The following is an 18,429-nucleotide window of genomic DNA, read 5'->3' as shown; positions in this document are numbered from 1 at the left end:
AGTGTGGCGGGTTCAAACCCAGCCCCGGCCAAACTGCAACAAAAAAATAGCTGGGCGTTGTGGCGGGCGCCTGTAGTCCCAGCTGCTTGGGAGGCTGAGGCAAGAGAATCGCTTAAGCCCAGGAGTTGGAGGTTGCTGTGAGCTATGTGACGCCACGGCACTCTACTGAGGGCAAAAAAAAAAAAAAAAGAAAAGAAATACTGGCTTTTAGTAACCTGTTGTCTCTTGCCAGCAGTAAAGCTGTGGGATAAAATTATTTTCTCCTGTGACTGGTAGCAGAAACTTTAAACAGCGACCAGCTTCCCAGAGTTTTATAATATTTGCTTCTTGGCTCAGACCTATGTAAGATTTCATCTAAATCCTGGGTCATTTTACTTAAAAGTCATTTCCTTACTATACAGCGAACCAACTTTTTTCTAATTACTTAGTAAAAGTTAAGAAAATTTTCAGATGTATCAATCTCAACACAAGTAATTACAAGGTAAGCATTTCTGATAGTAGACACAAGATACACTGTTTTAGTAATATAGTTGGTGGCTGAAAGGAAAACATGAATTCTTTTAGAATAGGATTTAAAACAGTGCCTTAGTATTTTATAAAGATTTCTCAAGAATAAATACTGTAATGTATTCAGTTTACTTCTCTGCTACAGGTATCAGTAGATCTTGGTATACTACTGAAAATTTGTATGATGGTAGATAAAATACTTGCCTTGTACGCTGTGCACATCTGCTGTCTACGTGCCATCCCTGCTTTTTCCACGTGAAAGCACCAAAGCTGCACTCTTGGGAGCAGAGCTCTGGTTCCTGCAGAGCCACTAAAGTGTCACACTCAGCATTACCTCAGCTCCATTAGCTAAAGCTTGGCTGGATACAAATTATTCTGGGGATGATGATCTCATCTTAGAAGGATAAAAAAATTATCTTCTGGGGAGATACTCACCTAAATAATAACAAGAGTTTAGGTTCTTAGAACATTTTCATTTGGCAAAACATAAACAGGGAAAATAATGGGGGGTTAAAAACTTAATGCCAGCACAGCAATGGACTTACGCTAATTGCATCTTACTGTATTTAGATGTGTAGTTCTTTGCATCAACTCAGATGCTGATGGTAAGAAAGCAAATTTCTGAACATATATCTGGTGGGCTATGGCGAAGCTCCAAGCACACTGACAGCAGACAGCAACCTGGAACTAGGGTCTCACAGTCACTTCAACACTTCCCACCAAAGCTACAATAGTCAGGTCCTCAAAAGTTAAAAAATGTTGTCAGTAAAGTTATTGTCACTCTAAAATAGATATCTAAACATTTCAAGCTGTGTTTCCCTAAAGCAGTAAAAAGTTAGAATGTTTTCCCTGGTAGTTAGAATGTTTTCCCTGGTGTTTACATGGTAGTTAGCCAATTATTCATTACAATAATGAAGTAAAGCAAGCAGAACAAATTGGCCACAGAATTAAGGCAGAAGAATAAAAATTTCCAAAACAGAAGTTTCCATATTAAGCTATAAGGTATTAACAATTTGAAAAAAAAAAAAAAAAAGCCAATTTATTATTAAAGAATGAATAGTTTGAAAGTGTGCCTGTGTTGGGTGGCACCTGTGGCTCAGTGGGTAGGGTGCCGGCCCCATACTGCAACAAGAAAATAGCCGGGCGTCATGGTGGGTGCCTGTAGTCCCAGCTGCTTGGGAGGCTGAGGCAAGAGAATTGCCTAAGCCCAGGAGTTGGAGGTTGCTGTGAGCTGTGACGTCACAGCACTCTACGGAGGGCGATAAAGTGAGACTGTCTCTACAAAAAAAAAAAAAAAAGAAAGTGTACCTGTGGTAGAGAATTTAAAGTGAGATATTAAAGTAGTCTAACCAGTTTTAGAGACTCTTTTTCTTTTTTTCGACCGAGTCTCACTTTGTTGCCCCCAGTAGAGTGCCATGGCATCACAAACCTCAAACTCTTGGGCTTAAGCGATTCTCTTGTCTCAGCTTCCCAAATAGCTGGGACTACAGGTGCCCACCACAACACCTGGCTATTTTTTATTTTGAGACAGTCTCAAGATGTCCCCCTTGGTAGAGTGCCACGACATCATAGCTCACAGCAAACTCCAACTCTTGGGCTCAAGCAATCTTCTTGCCTTAGTTTTTCTAATTTTAGTAGAGACAGGGTATCGCTTTTGCTCAAGTTGGTCTCAAACTCCTGAGCTCAAGCAATCTACCCACTTCCGCCTCCCAGAGTGCTAGCATTACAGGTGTGAGCCACCATGCCTGGCCCAGTTTTAGAGATCCTTAATCAGCTAATATATTTCCCACCATCAGGCTGTTCTTCCTGCCTGTCCCATAAGGAATCTCTGAGATCAGGGATAAAACCTGATTTCTGCCCTAAGAGTTTATAAGTCCCAAAATGAGACAGTGAGCCAAAACTGTTCATCTCTGAATCATCTCCATGAACATGAATATTTTAAAAAATCATTTACAAGTAAGAATTTATCAGAACAGCAGCCAAAAGAACACACATGATTCAAGTGTTGTGCGCAAAGCACAGTATGTGACCGTCCCTCTTCCTTTTGGCTCACAGGAGCAAGACCCCGAGCAGAAAGGTTCATGTGCATTTCTAGTGAGTCTCAACGACACTCTGAAGCATAAGGATCCCTACTGATAGTTCAGTTGATTGAGGATTAGAGAAGGTTAGCAAGTTTTAAGTGACAAAGAATGTTCAAACTAGGATCTGATTCAAGAGGACCATGTTAGGCACCTGTGGCTCAAGCGGCTAAGGCACCAGCTACATACACCAGAGCTGGCGGGTTAGAATCCAGCCCGAGCCCTCCAAACAGCAATGACAACTACAACCAAAAATGGCCAGGCATTGTGGCGGGCGCCTGTAGTCCCAGCTGCTTGGGAGGCTGAGGCAAGAGAATTGCTTAAGCCCGGAGTTGGAGGTTGCTATGAGCTATGATGTCACAGCACTCTACCCAGGGTGACGGCTTGAGGCTGTCTCAGAAAAAAAAAAAGAGGACCACATTAGTATAATTCAGGTATTGTCATTATTGACACCACTATATTTCAAAGAAGGAAACAAAAATCTGTAATCTCAGCAACTCCAATTAAGATGAGACAAAGAGCATAAATAACATGATAGAAACTTCGGCAGTACCAAAAGAGCATATAATTCTAATTAGTGGGAAAAAAAGCAATAATGATTATGGCATTTCTGATGCCTAAAATAAGTGGTTTTGTGTTCAGTATTCACTATAAGTCATTAAGACACATTTGCTATCTATTTGTCTCCAAAGGAAAGGTGAAGCCTTCCCAGCATGACTTCTGGGAATACTACATGTCTGTCAAACAATTTGAAAAATATCGTTATATTCATTAGCTGTCAGAGGTCGGTCTGACAGAGGAGCTGACAGAGGTCGGTCACATTTCCAAATTTAGTAAATGAAATAGAAAGAAGATCTGTTTCACAATAGTTTGGATAGGAAAAAACTTGATGTGTACTGTATAGAGGTTTTCTAGACATCTTTTTCCATCTGATCTCTGAATTCCTTTGGGGACATAGAAGATTACCAAACTGGTATTGCCATTGGGCCTGGCGAAGTCAATCCTCTTAATATTTATTATGGAATCAAGGAAAAAAACATGCGAACAAGAAAATAAACCAACTTACATACAAATTCCACTTAAGAACAAACCAATAGAACCTATCACGTTTGTAACCTGGGAGTGCCTGTGAACCACCCTTTCCATTTATCTGGCATGGGTCCCATGACCAGAAGGCAGACTTGAGCGCTTCCCACTGTGGAAAGTCTCTCTCTTAGTGTCTGCCGTAAGTCAGAGAGAACATACTATATGCAAGAGGCCTCTTCCCCTCATCCAAATGAAGTCCTAAGATGATATTTTTAGAGGGGCAAAGAGAGAAAATGGGGAAGTCTTTACATACCTAAATATTTTGTATAACATAAAATACATGTAGAATGGAGGATCTTGGATGCCTTTTATAAAAATAACCTATAATGCCTCACTACTACCCCTAAGAACCACTGTTTTATGGAATTAGATAAAAGTATAAAACCAGTTGATTAAAGAAATCCTGCCTGCAAGAGAAGGTTTAAAATGGTCAAAAGTCCGAGTTAGAGCATTTACTCATGCGGTATGTGCATCAGTACTCATCTACTGAACACCACTGTGTGCAGAATGCTGCATTAGATTCTGACTTTATAAAGCAGAGAAGCCACAAAGCATCTCCCCTACTCATGGCTACGTCAGCGTTCTCGGGCATTAAAAAGTAGATTGGCAAGCAAGGCAAGTGCCAGACCGTATTCAGTACTTGCCAGATAACTTTATCTTATTCTACCCCAATGCAGAAGCTCTATAGGCAACATGTGAAGGCAAGAACGAAACATGCAGTGAAATAAAATAACTAACATTATGTAAATTAATGAATTCCCACATTCTATTTTAAGGTCTAAGCACCAGTGCTTCTTATCTTGGAGGAAGAGCTTTAAGAATTAATACTAAGCACCAGAATCAACATAATGTCATTCATGAAAGTAAAGACTGCTTTGTAACATTAAAGGGTGGGTGAGGCATTAGGAGATTGTGTTAAAATAGGTTTGAAAGTAAAACAGCACTGCCTATATCAGATAAGATGCCAGTCTCTTTTTTTTTTGAGACCGTTTCACTATGTTGCCCTCGGTAGAGTGCCGTGTGACGTCACAGCAACCTCAAACTCTTGGGCTTAAGTGATTCTCTTGCCTCAGCCTCCCAAGTAGCTGTGACTACAGGCACCTGCCACAACGCCCAGCTATTTTTTGCAGCTGTCATTGTTGTTTAGCTGGCCTGGGCTGGCCTTGAACCCGCCAGCCTCGGGTTCATGTGGCTGGTGCCGTCACCACTGTGCTATGGGTGTGAACCAGAAGCTAGTCTCTTCTAAGGGCAGGAGGCTAGGTCTTTTTTCAGGAAAAGGGATTCAAGTGCAATTTGTTTTACTTTGAACCGGTTTTATCGCAACACTCTGATAAATTATTTATTCATTCATTAAAATACATTTTCACTTTCAAAAGCCTTCTGTTGCAAAAAAGCAAAGCAAAACCAAAGTTCAAACATCATATTGTGATAGGGATGATATAAGCCTTACATTTCATTTTTGGAGATGATGTAACCACAGCACAAAGCAGCTGAGCGCACTCTGACACTGCCGGCCTACCCGCCTCACTTAACACTGCCTTGAATGTTCATGCAGTGACAGTGACTCCCTATTCCACCTCCATATTCTCTGCTAGTCCCCATGTTAATATTTGCTATGTAATCCTAAAGCAGATCTACTTTTTCTAGATGAGGCATAGTTATTAAAAAGGGTAATACTAAAGTGAAAACACAAATGAATGGGTTATTCACTTGTGCGGAGCTCTGGATCTGGGGGAAGACAATAAGGAGAAAGTCAGTCCTAGATGGAGTTTGCTTACCATTCCTAGGAGGGAAGATAGCAGATCGGGTCTGACTTGTCCCTCCAGCTGTTTAATGAGAGCAGAGACATAAGCAGGAGCTAAGGAATTAAGTGTTCCAGGCAGGGAACAAGCTGGAAGGTTAAATGACCGGTGTGAGAGAGTGAAGATGAAGGCGGGGGAGGGTCCTCAGGACCCAGCCAGCGCCAGGCTTTTCAATCAGTTAAGGGCTGGGTTTACCCTAAGGGCAAAGGACGCTCTCCCTCTGCCCTGTGTATAAAGAACGGACTGGAGGGGCGGCGCCTGTGACTCAAAAAGTGGGGCGCCGGGCCAATATGCCCAGGGTGGCGGGTTCAAACCCAGCCCTGGCCAAAAAACTGCAAAAAAAACAACCACCACCACCACCAACAACAACAAAAACAACGGACTGGAGAGAGGCAGGAGGGTCTGGCAGTGGCCAGGCAAGTGAAGAGGCTGCGGTGGTCGGGTGAGAGCCAAGTGTGGCTGAAATCAGAGATGGGCAGAGTGGACAGATGTGGCAGGCTTTGAGGAGGTCGCCAAGGCTTGGTGACTGGGGCAGAAGCGCGGTGGGTGACGGAGGGAGAGGGCTGCTTTCTGTTTTCCTCCTTGGGAACCACTCACTGAGAAAGGGGGGAAAGAGGCAGCTGCTCACGCAGACTCTGAAAACAGGTGTGACAGTGAGAAAAGCCCTCTCATTCAATATGGCCTGAGGAGACCTCAAGGCTGCTCAAACCCGACGTTGGCCTTGGGCACACAGCCACGGGTATGAGCCAGAAACATTTACAATTGGAATTAAATGCTCTCAATTAGCTCCCTAGAAAACGAAACCACACTGGCAACCGAGAAACAGTAGGCTGCAGACCCAGAAGGCGGCAAAGGCCAAACACACTCGTCCAACAAAGGGAGGATCAGCCCCGAGGGCCAGCGCCTCGCGCCCCCCCTTGCGACCCGCGACTCGCTCTTCGGTCCCGGCCGCGCTCACTGTCCCTGCATCCCGCTGCTTCCCGCTTCCTGATCGGATCTCCTGGGCCCCAGGCCCGCCGTCAGGCTCCCATCACTCACCCCAGTCTGGCCCCCGACCCTCTTTCCCAGTCTTCAGGTCTCGGCCCCGAGCCCCGCCTCCTGCTCCTCGGCCGGGTCTCTAGCTCCGCGGGCTTCAGCGCTGACCCCCACCCCCGCGGTGGTGGCAAAACAAAGGACCCGCCGCCCGGACCGCGCCGATCTCCTCCCTCCCTGCAGCAGCTGCAAATCCGGGCAGGTCTCTAGGGCGGCGCTGGACTTGGGAAGACTCGGGCAGCGGGCCCCGGGCCGACCCGCCGCGGAGAACAGGGCCGAGGGCGGCACTCACCGCACACCCTCCGGTCGGCAGGCAGCCGCTTTCCTCGCTCCGCGCCAGCTCAGCTTCCGCGGCCCCCTGCGCCCGGGGGAAGAGCTCGGGAGCCGGCCCCGCCCCGGCCCCGCCCCGCCCCTCGGCTCCGCGCGCTCCCTCCCGCTACGCTCACGTAGCCCCGCCCAGCCCGGGCTCAGCGCGCTGTCAGTCTTCCAGCCGCCGCACAGCCGCCGCACTGCCGCCCCCGGCCCGGTTCCCGCCGCGTTCTGGCGCACAGCTGGGGGAGTCGGGGCCGTGCGCGGCCCGGGCCGCACCGAGAAGAGGGCGGGGGGCGGCCGGCTCTGCGGCGCATCCCCGGCCTTCTCGCGGCGGGCCGCGGGCCCGGGGCGCGTGAGCACGACGCTCGCGTCCTGCTTCTAGGGCTGCACGGCGTCCTCTGTTACTTCGGAACCTCGTAGAACTGGCGGGTCCCAGCGCTGGCGGTGTTCGGGCGTAAGTCGGAGCTTGTGTTCTCTGCGTGAACGCGCAGGGGAGCTATGCGACTCCGTGCCTTGAGTGCTCATTTTACCTTTTTTTTTACCTAGTCATTTCAACGACCCCCACGGTAGGAGTTCCAGTCCCCACCCAAGTTTAGGAGGTTTGCCCGCGCTAGGAGCTGTAGGAGTTAGACTCTTCCCGGAAGTAAAACTTCGGCCTTGTATGTTTTTTTTTTTTTGAGGCAGAATCTCAACCTGTCGCCCTGGGTAGAGTGCTGTAGCGTCACGGGTCACAGCCATCTCCAACTCCTGGGCTTAGGCGATTCTCTCGCCTCAGTCTCCGGAGTAGCTGGGACAACGGGCGCCCGCCACAACGCCCGGCTATTTGTTTTGTTGTTGTTGCTCTTGCAGTTTGGAGCGGGGTTCGAACCCGCCACCCTCGGTATATGGGGCCGGCGCCCTACTCACTGAGCCACAGGCACTGCCCCAGATTCTTTGATTTCTAATTGATTAAAGAAATGAAGCTTTGGGCGGCGCCTGTGGCTCAGTGAGTAGGGCGCCCGCCCCATATGCCGAGGGTGGCGGGTTCAAGCCCAGCCCCGGCCAAACTGCAACAACAAAAAAATACCCAGGTGTTGTGGCGGGCGCCTGTAGTCCCAGCTGCTCGGCAGGCTGAGGCAAGAGAATCGCTTAAGCCCGAGAGCTGGAGGTTGCTGTGAGCCGTGTGACGCCACGGCACTCTACCGAGGGCAGTAAAGTGAGACTCTGTCTCTACAAAAAAAAAAAAATGAAGCTTTGGAAGGCCAAATCTGCAGGTGTGGTTTAAGCGTTCGTTTTTCTTAGGCCTGTCATGATTTTGTATCACAGAATAACTCCAAAAGGGACAGGGCATAACTAGGCGTGTCTGACCTTTTCTTCACCGTTAGCAGCTCAGCTTTGACGCTGTTTTTGGTGTTGGGGTGGTCCTCTTGTCCAAGAGGGAATCCATTCAGTCGGCTGGGAGGCTTAAGATTTTATTTTAGTTTACACTATAAGTCATTAATTAGTGTCCCTGTGTACAGTTATGATAATGGTTGATACTTCTGGCAGAAATATGCTGTTTGGGTGGGAGACCCTGTAGAGAAGATAGACAGGAACCTGAAAGCAAGAGTGTTGGAAATTTAACTATGAGTTATTGTTGTTCAATCATAGGCAAAGTGACTAAAGTGACAAAAAAGAAAATTCATTCGGTTATTGTATTTAATGTTTTACGATGTTATCTGTCCAGGAAATAAACTCATGTAATTATATTTCTGTAAATGCTTTTTGATCATGTACTTTATGATGAACACTTTAGCATGGGAGAAACAGTATAAATGCATTCCTACAGGACAGAAAAAGAACTATAAGAGGACATTGTCAAATACCAGAACATTACTAAATACTAGGACTAAAGTATTGCCAGAAACACAAAATACTGGTAAATCTATTCTCAAGATAGAGGAGTTGAGGATTAGAAATTGACTCATGATTAGACAAAAATAAAGAAACTGGGAGGAGTGGGTTAGAGAGAAGCATGGCCACAGGCTTCAGGTCCCTGTGCCACAAAGCCAGTGTCTGTAGAGCTGGTGCCCCCTAGTCCGGCTGCTCCTGAGAACCAGGCCATCAAGTGTCACAGCTGGGCAGGTCTGGGCACAAACCGAAGGAAGCCAGGGCTCCTTGATTCTGCTGCATTTTCATCCCCATTGCCTGTTCTCCTGCTACTGTTATTTAAAAAAGGACTAACCCAGCCTTTTTTCTAGCTTGATCACCTTTAGTTATAAAATCAGTATGGAACTCGGTAAAATAAACATTCGGTGCAATGTTAAGAAGTAAATAATAGAACTTGTTACATGTACTTTAAAAATACAATAAATATTTTCATTTGGAGCTTGGAAACTGTTACCAAAAATTGTTCTGGTTCTTGGTGAAAAGCAGTGTCAACAGAAATGAAGCCAAATTAAAGAGGTTTATTCTGAGCCAAATTTGAGGACCATGACCCATAGTCACATCCCAGAAGCCTTGAACAAGTAGACTCTTGGTGTGACAGTTTTGTTTTATACATTTCAGGGAGATAGGGTTTACAGGTAAAGTCATAAATCAATACGTGGAAGGTGTACATTGGTTTGGCCTGATAAGGTAAGATATCTCAAAGCCAGGGGCTTACAGGTTACAGGTGGGTTAAAGATTCTTTAACTGACAATTGGCTGTAAGAGTTAGATTCTGTTTAATGGACCAGGAGTCAGCAAAAAGTAATGCTGAATTAAGATGGGGTCTGGTAATCAGAGGTACATGCCCAGACCCAAGGGGTTTGTTATATATATGGAGGACCTGCAGGTGTGTCTTGCATAGCCTTAGGCCTGTAAATGGGTCACAAAGGGCATCTCTAAGAAGGGAGGGGTACCTGATGAGGAATGTCTTATCTCCTTCTCATGGCTAGCAACTTTGTTTGATGGATCCTTTTGGCCATGAGGAGGTCCAGTCAATCAGCTGCTGTAGGGAGCTTTAAGATTTTATTTTAGTTTACAGCAGTTTTGATACACAATTATATGAAAGAAGACTTTACTCTTTCCTGCCAGGAATTAAAAACATTTCTAGGCTCTGCGCCTATAGCTCAAGCAGCTAAGGCGCCAGCCACATAATGCACCAGAGCTGGCAAGTTCGAATCCAGCCCGGGCCCGCCAAACAACAATGACGACTACAACCAAAAAACAGCTGGGCTTTTTGGCAGTGCCTGTAGTCCCAGCTACTTGGGAGGTTGAGGCAAGAGAATTGCTTAAGTCCAGAAGCTGGAGGTTGCTGTGAACTGTGATTATAGCACTATCCAGGGCGGCAGCTTGAGGCTCTGTCTCTAAATAAATAAAAGCATTTCTAATATGGTGACATCTTCTCCTAGAGGTAGAGATGAGGAATGTGATAGTCCCAGGCTAGAATGCCAGATGTCCTGCTGGGCTATATTTCCTTTTGTCATCTAGCCCTCCTCCTGGAGTAGCCCAAACCCCAGTTGTCTTCTGATCCTCACCCTAGCTGTTTTTTTTTTTTTGGAGGCAGAGCCTCAAGCTGTCACCCTGGGTAGAGTGCTGTGGCATCACAGCTCACAGCAACCTCCAACTCCTGGGCTCAAGCGATTCTCCTGCCTCTGCCTCCCAAGTAGCTGGGACTACAGGTGCCTGCCACAGAGCCTGGCTGTTTTTTGGTTGCAGCTGGCATTGTTGTTTGGCGGGCCCAGGCTAGATTCGAACCTGCCAGCTCAGATGTATGTGGCTGGTGCCTTAGGCACTTGAGCCACAGGTGCTGAGCCACCCCAGCTATTTCGAAGCTGTGCAAAGATCACAGGGCATGATACATACTGAACTTCTCTTTTTTATTCTGTTGAAACTCCATGTATCCCCCATCTGGTGAGTGTTAAACTGGTTTCTGCAGTGACTCCATGACTGTCATGTATGACACGCTCCCATGGTTATGTTAAGATGATTTTCCTAATGTCACGTCCTCAAGTTGAACATCCACGTAGTCATCACTCGTCAGTTAACTAGTTAGGTACTAGCTGTGATTCAGATACGATTGCCTTCTGTCAGATATGGACTTTGTTAAAAGTTAAGTTTCATAGAAGAAAGTCACTTTCTCAATTAGATTATCTCAATATAGGGGAATTTTATCTATGTGAGGCAGATTAAAGTAACCTTGAATGCTCAGAGTCTGCCTAGCAGAAAGGAGCCATATCACTTTGTACAAACAAGTTAGAGCCGGTTTTTCCAAATTGGCTCCATCTCCTCAATCCAATGAAATGTTATTTCCCTCCCCACCCCCCCAGGCCTATCTATTTTGAAATTTATATTGATGCCTTTAGGATTTGTTTCTTAGTTTATAATAATAATTTTCATGTGGATTAGGTTTAATTCTGAGAGAATAATCTTTCTTAGGGCTGTTATGGTTGATGTCAACTTTGAAATCTGTAGATGATAATATGCCTTTATCTCTAAACAAGGTCATGATATCTTTACTCTCTCTTAATCTTTTAAAGAGATTCTGTGTTTCCTTCCCAGGGGTATATCATTTGTCAGTGAGTTTGTGTTGCTGTAGAGTTTTCTGCTAAAATTCAAGAAACTATTTATCAACTTGATGAACAAAAAGGAATTTTCTCTTCAGAACCCATATTATTTTGCTTAAAAAAAAAAACCCCTAATTATCTGTTTTCTACATAGGTAAATTATGCATAGATGATATTAGTGTAGAGGGGAACTGTATCAGTTACCTATTTCTATGTATAAAACCAGCCCTAAACTTACTGGCTTAAAAAAAAAATAGATTTATTTATAGTTCTGTGAGTTGGCTGGGCAGTTCTATAGGGCTCTCCTGAACTCCTTTGGGTATTGAGTTTAAAATGGCCTGACTCAACTCTGACAATTGGTGGTGGCTGTTAGCTGGGATGCCTTTGTTTTTCTCTGTGTATAGTTTGACAGTCTCAGGGCAGGATTCCAAGATAACTAAATCTGATGCAAAAGCACATACTAAACCTCTCTTTGCTTCACATCTGTCAATATGACGTCTCAAAGCAAGTCATGCAACATGGCCTATCCCAGAGCCAGTGTGAGTGAGCTTCGAGAACATCTCTTAATGGGAAAAATGGCAAGGAGGTTGTGGCTGTTTTTAAGTCTATAGTATAAGCTCCACCCCCTCCTTCTAAAAACCTTTCCTTATTCCTTTGTAAGTAAATCTTAATCCCAAATTGGGAAAATATTGTCTGGCCCCTTACCTGTATGGAAAGAAAAATCACCCATTCCCATAGATGTCTGAAACTTGCCAATATCATGACTGCCATTTGCACACTGAATTTTTCTCCCAACTAAAAAAAAAAAAAAGGTTGTGTTGGGAGAGAAGAGGGGAAATGGAAGTACAGAGGAAAAGAGATGTAGGAGTTCATGTGGGTGTTTGGAAATGAATTCTGTGGCCTGGCGAGGTGGCTCACGCCTGTAATCCTAGCACTCTGGGAGGCCGAGGTAGGTAGATTGCTTGAGCTCGTGGGTTCGAGATCAGCCTGAGCCAGAGTGAGACCCCATCTGTACTAAAAATACAAAAAACTGAGGCAACAGCATTGCTTGAGCCCCAAAGTTGGAGGTTGCTGTGAGGTATGATGTTGCCATGGCACTCTACCCTGGGTGACAGCTTGAGACTCTGTCTCAAAAAAAAAAAAAAAAAAGAATTCTGCACTGAGAATAATAGCAGAAGAGTGGGAGGTGAGGTGGTAGCACCAGTTGGGCCAGGTAGGTAGCGCGTGGTGCAATAAAATGGTTATGATAAGACCCATAGTGGCTGGTCTGAAGGTAGCGAGTTGTCTCACTTGATTGTTCACAGTTACAGATTGTTCTGCTCTTTCCCCCTTTCTCACTACTGTGCTTGACTAGTCTTTTTTTGTTTTGTTTTGTTTTATGTTGCCATTTTTGGCTGGGGCCGGGTTCGAACCCGCCATCCTCGGTCTATGGGGCCAGCACCCTACTCAATGAGCCACACAGGTGCCGCTCTGCTTGACTAGTCTTAATAAATAAATAATAAATACTGTAAAGATACAAAAAGCACTTACAGTACAGTATTTTACGTGAGGCTTTGTAATTCAGAGAACACTTGGACATGTCTTATCACATTTATCTTCAAGGTAAGTATATAAAGTATTCAAGAAGACATTTTGTTTTTTTGGGGGGTGGGGGTGGGGAGACAGTCTCACTCAGTCTCCCTGGGTTGAGTGCTGGGGCATCATAGCTCACAGCAACCTCAAATTCTTGGGCTCAAGTTTTTTTGTCTTAGCCTCCCAAGTAGCTGGGGCTACAGGCGCCCAATACAACACCGGGCTATTTTTAGAGATGGGTCTCACTCTGGCTCAGGCTGGTCTCGAACTCCTGAGCTGAAGCATTCCACCCACCTCGGCCTCCCACGTGCTGAGATTGCAGGTATGAGCCACTGTGCCCAGCCCAAGAAGACATTGACATTTTACAGTTGATTAAACTAAGGTTCAGAAAGCTTTATTAACTTGTCCCAGGTCGTCGCACTATTAGATGAAAGAGCCAGGGTCTGAGGGTTTCTGATGAGCAACACGCTTTTATTCTGTGGTAAAATTGCACTCGAAGAGTAAAATATAAAGCAAACCAGGAAATGAGTTCTGAAATTTTATCAAACAAAATGTATTCTAAACATGGAAATGAATGGCCTTTTTGTTTTTGTGGTAATTGACAGAAATCTTACCTGGGACAGGATTTATTCTCCCACTACTTCTGAACCAATGAACAGAACATGGGAAGCAAAACTGAAGCAAATTGAAGAACGAGCATCTCGTTATGAGAGGAAACCTTTGTCCTCAGTGTATAGACCAAGATTGTCCAAGCCAGAAGAACCACCCTCCATTTGGAAACTGTTTCATCGACAAACTCAAGCTTTTAATTTCGCTAGAAGCTGTAAAGAAGTAAATGCCTCCTCCTCTCCTCTCTCTTTTTCTAGAGCTATTATAGCTGAAGATTTCTAACAACACAAACAATTTGTCTTTCATTTTCAGGCCATGTTCTTTTGCCAAGAGAATCTAATGGCAATCTTAATATCACATGATTTAGGAAAAAAAATCTCTGAATCGCTCATTTCATTTATGTTTGTAATGAAAAAGAATGACATATCTAGTGCCAATTAGTGCCTTATACCTGGAATTCCAGCATTTTGGGAGGCCAAGGTGGGAAGATGGCTGGAGTAGGCTGGACAACATAGTGAGACCCCTATGTTTTGTCTCTACAAAAGAAAAAAAAAAAGTTAGCCAAATGTGGGGGTGTACTCTTGTAGTCTCCGCTACCCCAGAGGCTGAGGTAGCAAGAAGAAAGTGACATTTAAACAAAGATTATGCTTAGAGAAAAGGTGACTATATTTATTGCCAAAGCATTAAGCAAGTGGGAGAAAGAAGTGTTTGCTAGATGCCAGCCTTGAAAACAGCCATGGTGCTCAAAAACAAAAATTAGTAATCAAGGGCGGTACCTGTGGCTCAGTGAGTAGGGTGCCAGCCCCATATACCAAGGGTGGCAGGTTCAGACCTGCCCCGGCCAAACTGCAAAAAAATAGCTGGGTGTTGTGGCGGGTGCCTGTAGTCTCAGCTACTTGGGAGGCTGAGGCAAGAGAATTGCCTAAGCCCAAGAGCTGGAGGTTACTGTGAGCTATGACGCTATGGTACTCTACCTGTCTTTAAAAAAAAAAACTAGTAAATCAAGCAACAGATGTGTATTGCACATTCTTTTTTTGTTGGGCACTATGGGGAATATAAAGAAGTAGAAAAGATGCATGAAATCAAACAAAATGTATTGTGAGTCTGATTTCTGATGCTGTATAAAAGCTTGAAGTTAGGCCAGGCATGATGGCTCATGCCTATAATTATAGGAGGCTGAAGGATTCCTCCGGAGCCAGAGTGAGACCTGTCTCTAAATATAGCCTGTTGTGGTGGCGGGCATTTGTAATCCCAGCTACTTGGGAGGCTAAGGCAAGAGAATTATTTGAGCCCAAGAGTTTGAGGTTGCTGTTAGCTATGACATCACAGCACTCTACTGAGGGTGACAAAGTGAGACTGTTTCCAAAAAAAAAAAAAAAAAAAATGCTCAAAAGTGCTGGAATTCTTAGGAGAATTCTTAGGAAGCGTAACAGACACCTTTCTTACTCATTTTGTGTAAACTTAAGACATCAGAAATTAAAATTTCAACAGATTCATTTGAAGTTGAATTTTTAAAAAAATATGGAATTGCCAATTATTGGTCTATAAAAACAGGCTCACCAGCTACCTTTAGCTAAGTGGAAACTAATAATTTATAATAGTTTAGGTAATTTTGAAAAGTAAGTTTAGCCAGGGGCAATGGCTCTTGCCTGGTAATCCTAGTACTCTGGGAGGCCCAGGCGGGTAGATTGAGCTTACCAGTTCCAGACCAACCTGAGCCAGAGTGAGACTTTGTCTCTAAAAATAGCTGGGCATTGTGGTAGGCGCGTATAGTCCCAGCTACTTGGGAGGCTGAGGCAAGAGAATTGCTTAAGCCCAGGAGTTTGAGGTTGCTGTGAGCTGTGACTTCCTGGTACTCTACCAAGGGTGACAAAGTGAGACTGTCTCAAAGGAAAAGTAAGTTTAATTTTATAAGCTAAGAAATAAAACTATCATAGAAAGTCAAACTACAATAATAGAATTAAGAATGATTTTTCTTTTATTATTATCTTTTTAATCTATATATTCAAATTGTTTTTACTTTGTGCATATATTATGCAAATGATTAAGTAGATTTTGATCTAGTTACTTTTGTGTTCAATAGTGTTCAAATTCCAGTTTCTGAAAATGTGATAGTCTTTATTTTCAGTAGTTACAGTTGAATTTAGGTTAACATTTTCTGAATACTATTTGATTTTCTATAGGATGTTCATGTATTTGCCTTGGAATGCAAAGTGGGAGATGGACAACGTATTTACCTTGTAACAACCTATGTTGAACTTTGGTTTTACTATAAATCCAGGTAAGTAGTGTGTAACAGAAAATGCATTTAAGCTAATGTTACATTTCCTTCACCTAGTAATTTGGATGAAATTAATTCAGGCTAAATTGGCTTTCAGCGTTCTTGACCACATGATTAGTTACTCCTTCACTATTAGAATTGAGTTCTGGAATTTCTCTGTCATAGCAACACTTGATTATTTCCCCAGGTGCTAGGAGAAAACAACCCATATATATACACACACATGTCTGTGTACCCAGAGGGACACAGAAGTTTTTATTTTGGAAACGAGTATTAAATCACAAATGGATACTTTATAAGTTTCTAATAATCAAGAGATATCTGCTTTATTATTTATTATTTTAAGTTATTTATTATTATTTGAACTGGGTGATTTGTCCATCTATTTCTTAGACTTGAATAATGTATGGAAAAGGAGACCATATTGTTACAGATGCTCAGTATTGACTTAGAAGTATTTTCTGTGGGGATCTGGGGAAAAAACCTTTTATTATAATGTTGCTTAAGTAGCTTCAAAGATAAAACTAGATTTATTTATGTTTGTAGTCTTACAGTATCAGAGTTGAATTAAAATCATTAAGATGAGGTGCTGTGTTTTGATTACTAAATCTTATCTTTCTATGTAAATGTGGTATTGAGGGCTCCAGGGTGTACGTGTAGGGGGTAGGGGGCATGGTTTGAGTTCTGTGCTACCTGGTACAAACCCCCATCACTTTTCTTTTTTTTTTTTTTTTGGTTTGAGACAGAGGCTCACACTGTAGCCCTGGGGAGAATGCAGAGGCCTCATTATAGCTCACAGCAACTTCAGAGTCTTGGGTTCAAGAAATCACTTTTCTTTTTTTCTGCACACCCTTTGTAGGCTGCCAAATGAAAGTCAGTTAGCCCAAATTATCATTTACCTGTTAAGTCGGCTTCTGTTTTTATTTTTATTTTTCTTTATTTTTTTTAGGGTTTTTTTGGCCGGGGCTAGGTTTGAACCTACCACCTCCGGCATATGGGACTGGCGCCCTACTCCTTGAGCCACAGGCGCCACCCATGGCTTCTGTTTTTATTAACCTGTGTTAAAGTCCTGTCTCTTCTTGCTGGCAAGAAGAGCGAACGTGAACAGTAAAAGCTTATTGAAATCAGGTGACTCAGAATTTTTTTTTTTTGAGGCAGAATCGCAAGCTGTAGCTATAGGTAGAGTGCCATGGTGTGACAGCTCATAGCAGCCTCAAACTCTTGGGCTTAAGTGATTCTCTTGCCTCACCCTCCCAAGTAGCTGGGACTGTAGGCAACTGCCACAAATGCCTGGCTATTTTTTTTGTTGTTGTTGTTGTAGTTTCATTGTTGTTCTGGCTGGCCCAGGCTGGGTTCGAACAACCCCCTAGCCTAGGTGTATGTGGCGGGCACCCAGCTACAGGTGCCGAGACAGATTTTTTCTTTTCTTTTCTTTTTTTTTTTTTGGAGATAGTCTCACTGTCACCCTCGGTAGACTGCCGTGGCATTACAGGTCACAGCAGCCTCAAACTCGCCTTAGGTGATTCTTTTGCCTCAGCCTCCCACGTAGCTGGACTATAGGTGTCTGCCACAACTCCCAGCTATTTTTTTGTTGTAGTTGTCATTGTTGTTTGGCAGGTCCGGGCCAGGTTTGAACCCACCAGCTCTGGTGTATGTGGCCAGTGCCCTAGCCACTGAGCTACAGGTACTGAGCCAAGATTCAGAATTTTTAAAACAAATTTTATAAACATTATCTTCCTAATGAAAATATAAAATTATTCTCATGGAAAATTCATGGAATCCCAAGAATGTGATCCTGGGATCTCACTTTGAAAAAGAATATTCTTTTCTCAGAATTTGTTTCCTGGTGACACCAAAAATGAATGTGGAGATATTACTCCATATCAGAATCATCTGAGAATGAATGAGAAAACTAGGCCCACCTCAGTGAGGTCTTCTTTTATAGAGTAAAAACACTGTGAAATTGACAGCATTTTTCAAGTAAATAATGTTACAGAATATAATCATTACATCTTATTTGATGGAAATTCTTAATACTCTGAGCCATAAATCTATGGTAAACACATTTACTTTATCATGTCTTTAATTCCTACTTACATGTATTTAAAGCACAGTTAACACTACACTTTGAGATACAAGATCAACATTATTTGTTTGTTTATTTATTTATTTATTTATTTTTGAGACAGAGTCTCACTTTGTTGCCCTGGGTTAAGTGTCATGGTGTCATTGTAGCTCACAGGAATCTCAATTTCTTGGGCTTAAGCCATCTTCTTCCCTGAGCCTCCAGAGTAGCTGAGACTATACTTGCTACCACGCCCAGCTAGTTTTTTTATTTTTTATAGAGATGGGTCTTGCTTTTTTTTTTTGAGACAGAGCCTCAAGCTGTTGCCCTGGGTAGAGTGCTATGGCATCACAGCTCACAGCAACCTCAAACTCCTGGGCTCAAGTGATTCTCTTGCCTCCGCCTCCCAAGTAGCTGGGACTACAGGCGCCCGCCACAATGCCCAGGCTATTTTTTGGTTGTAGTTGTCATTGTTGTTTGGCAGGCCTGGGCTGGATTCGAACCCGCCAGCTCAGGTGTATGTGGCTGGCACCTTAGCCGCTTGAGCCACAGGCGCCGAGCCTTTTTTTTTTTTTTTT

The 18,429-nt window shown here is 43.8% G+C and overlaps 2 protein-coding genes across 11 annotated transcripts in view; one reads left to right on the top strand and one right to left on the bottom strand.

The window, feature by feature from the left end:
• Positions 1 to 6,887, bottom strand: part of CASP3 (caspase 3) — a 35,483-nt gene extending 28,596 nt beyond the window's left edge. Inside the window, exons 1-2 of one of the 5 annotated variants that reach the window (XM_053584764.1) lie at positions 6,798 to 6,813; positions 5,450 to 5,497 (exon numbers count right to left, since the gene is read on the bottom strand). In XM_053584764.1, the coding sequence (XP_053440739.1) occupies positions 5,450 to 5,452 (3 nt within the window). In that variant the 5' untranslated portion in view covers positions 5,453 to 5,497; positions 6,798 to 6,813. Of the gene's footprint in view, positions 1 to 5,449; positions 5,498 to 6,511; positions 6,776 to 6,797 lie in introns of those variants that run through there. The other 4 variants (XM_053584737.1, XM_053584756.1, XM_053584747.1 and 1 more) reach the window with 4 other exon arrangements.
• A 100-nt stretch (positions 6,888 to 6,987) lies between these two features.
• PRIMPOL (primase and DNA directed polymerase) overlaps positions 6,988 to 18,429 on the top strand; it is a 48,999-nt gene continuing 37,557 nt past the window's right edge. For all 6 annotated transcript variants that reach the window (XR_008378884.1, XM_053584659.1, XM_053584650.1 and 3 more), the window contains exons 1-3: positions 6,988 to 7,271; positions 13,502 to 13,727; positions 15,689 to 15,786. Coding sequence is in view for 5 of the 6 variants with exons in the window: in XM_053584659.1 (XP_053440634.1) it covers positions 13,548 to 13,727; positions 15,689 to 15,786 (278 nt within the window). In the remaining variant the exon portion in view is untranslated. The remainder of the gene's footprint in view (positions 7,272 to 13,501; positions 13,728 to 15,688; positions 15,787 to 18,429) is intronic.

This window comes from Nycticebus coucang, chromosome 1 (assembly GCF_027406575.1).
Source record: "Nycticebus coucang isolate mNycCou1 chromosome 1, mNycCou1.pri, whole genome shotgun sequence".
Taxonomy (NCBI): domain Eukaryota; kingdom Metazoa; phylum Chordata; class Mammalia; order Primates; family Lorisidae; genus Nycticebus; species Nycticebus coucang.
This window is presented reverse-complemented; position numbering and strand designations above follow the sequence as displayed.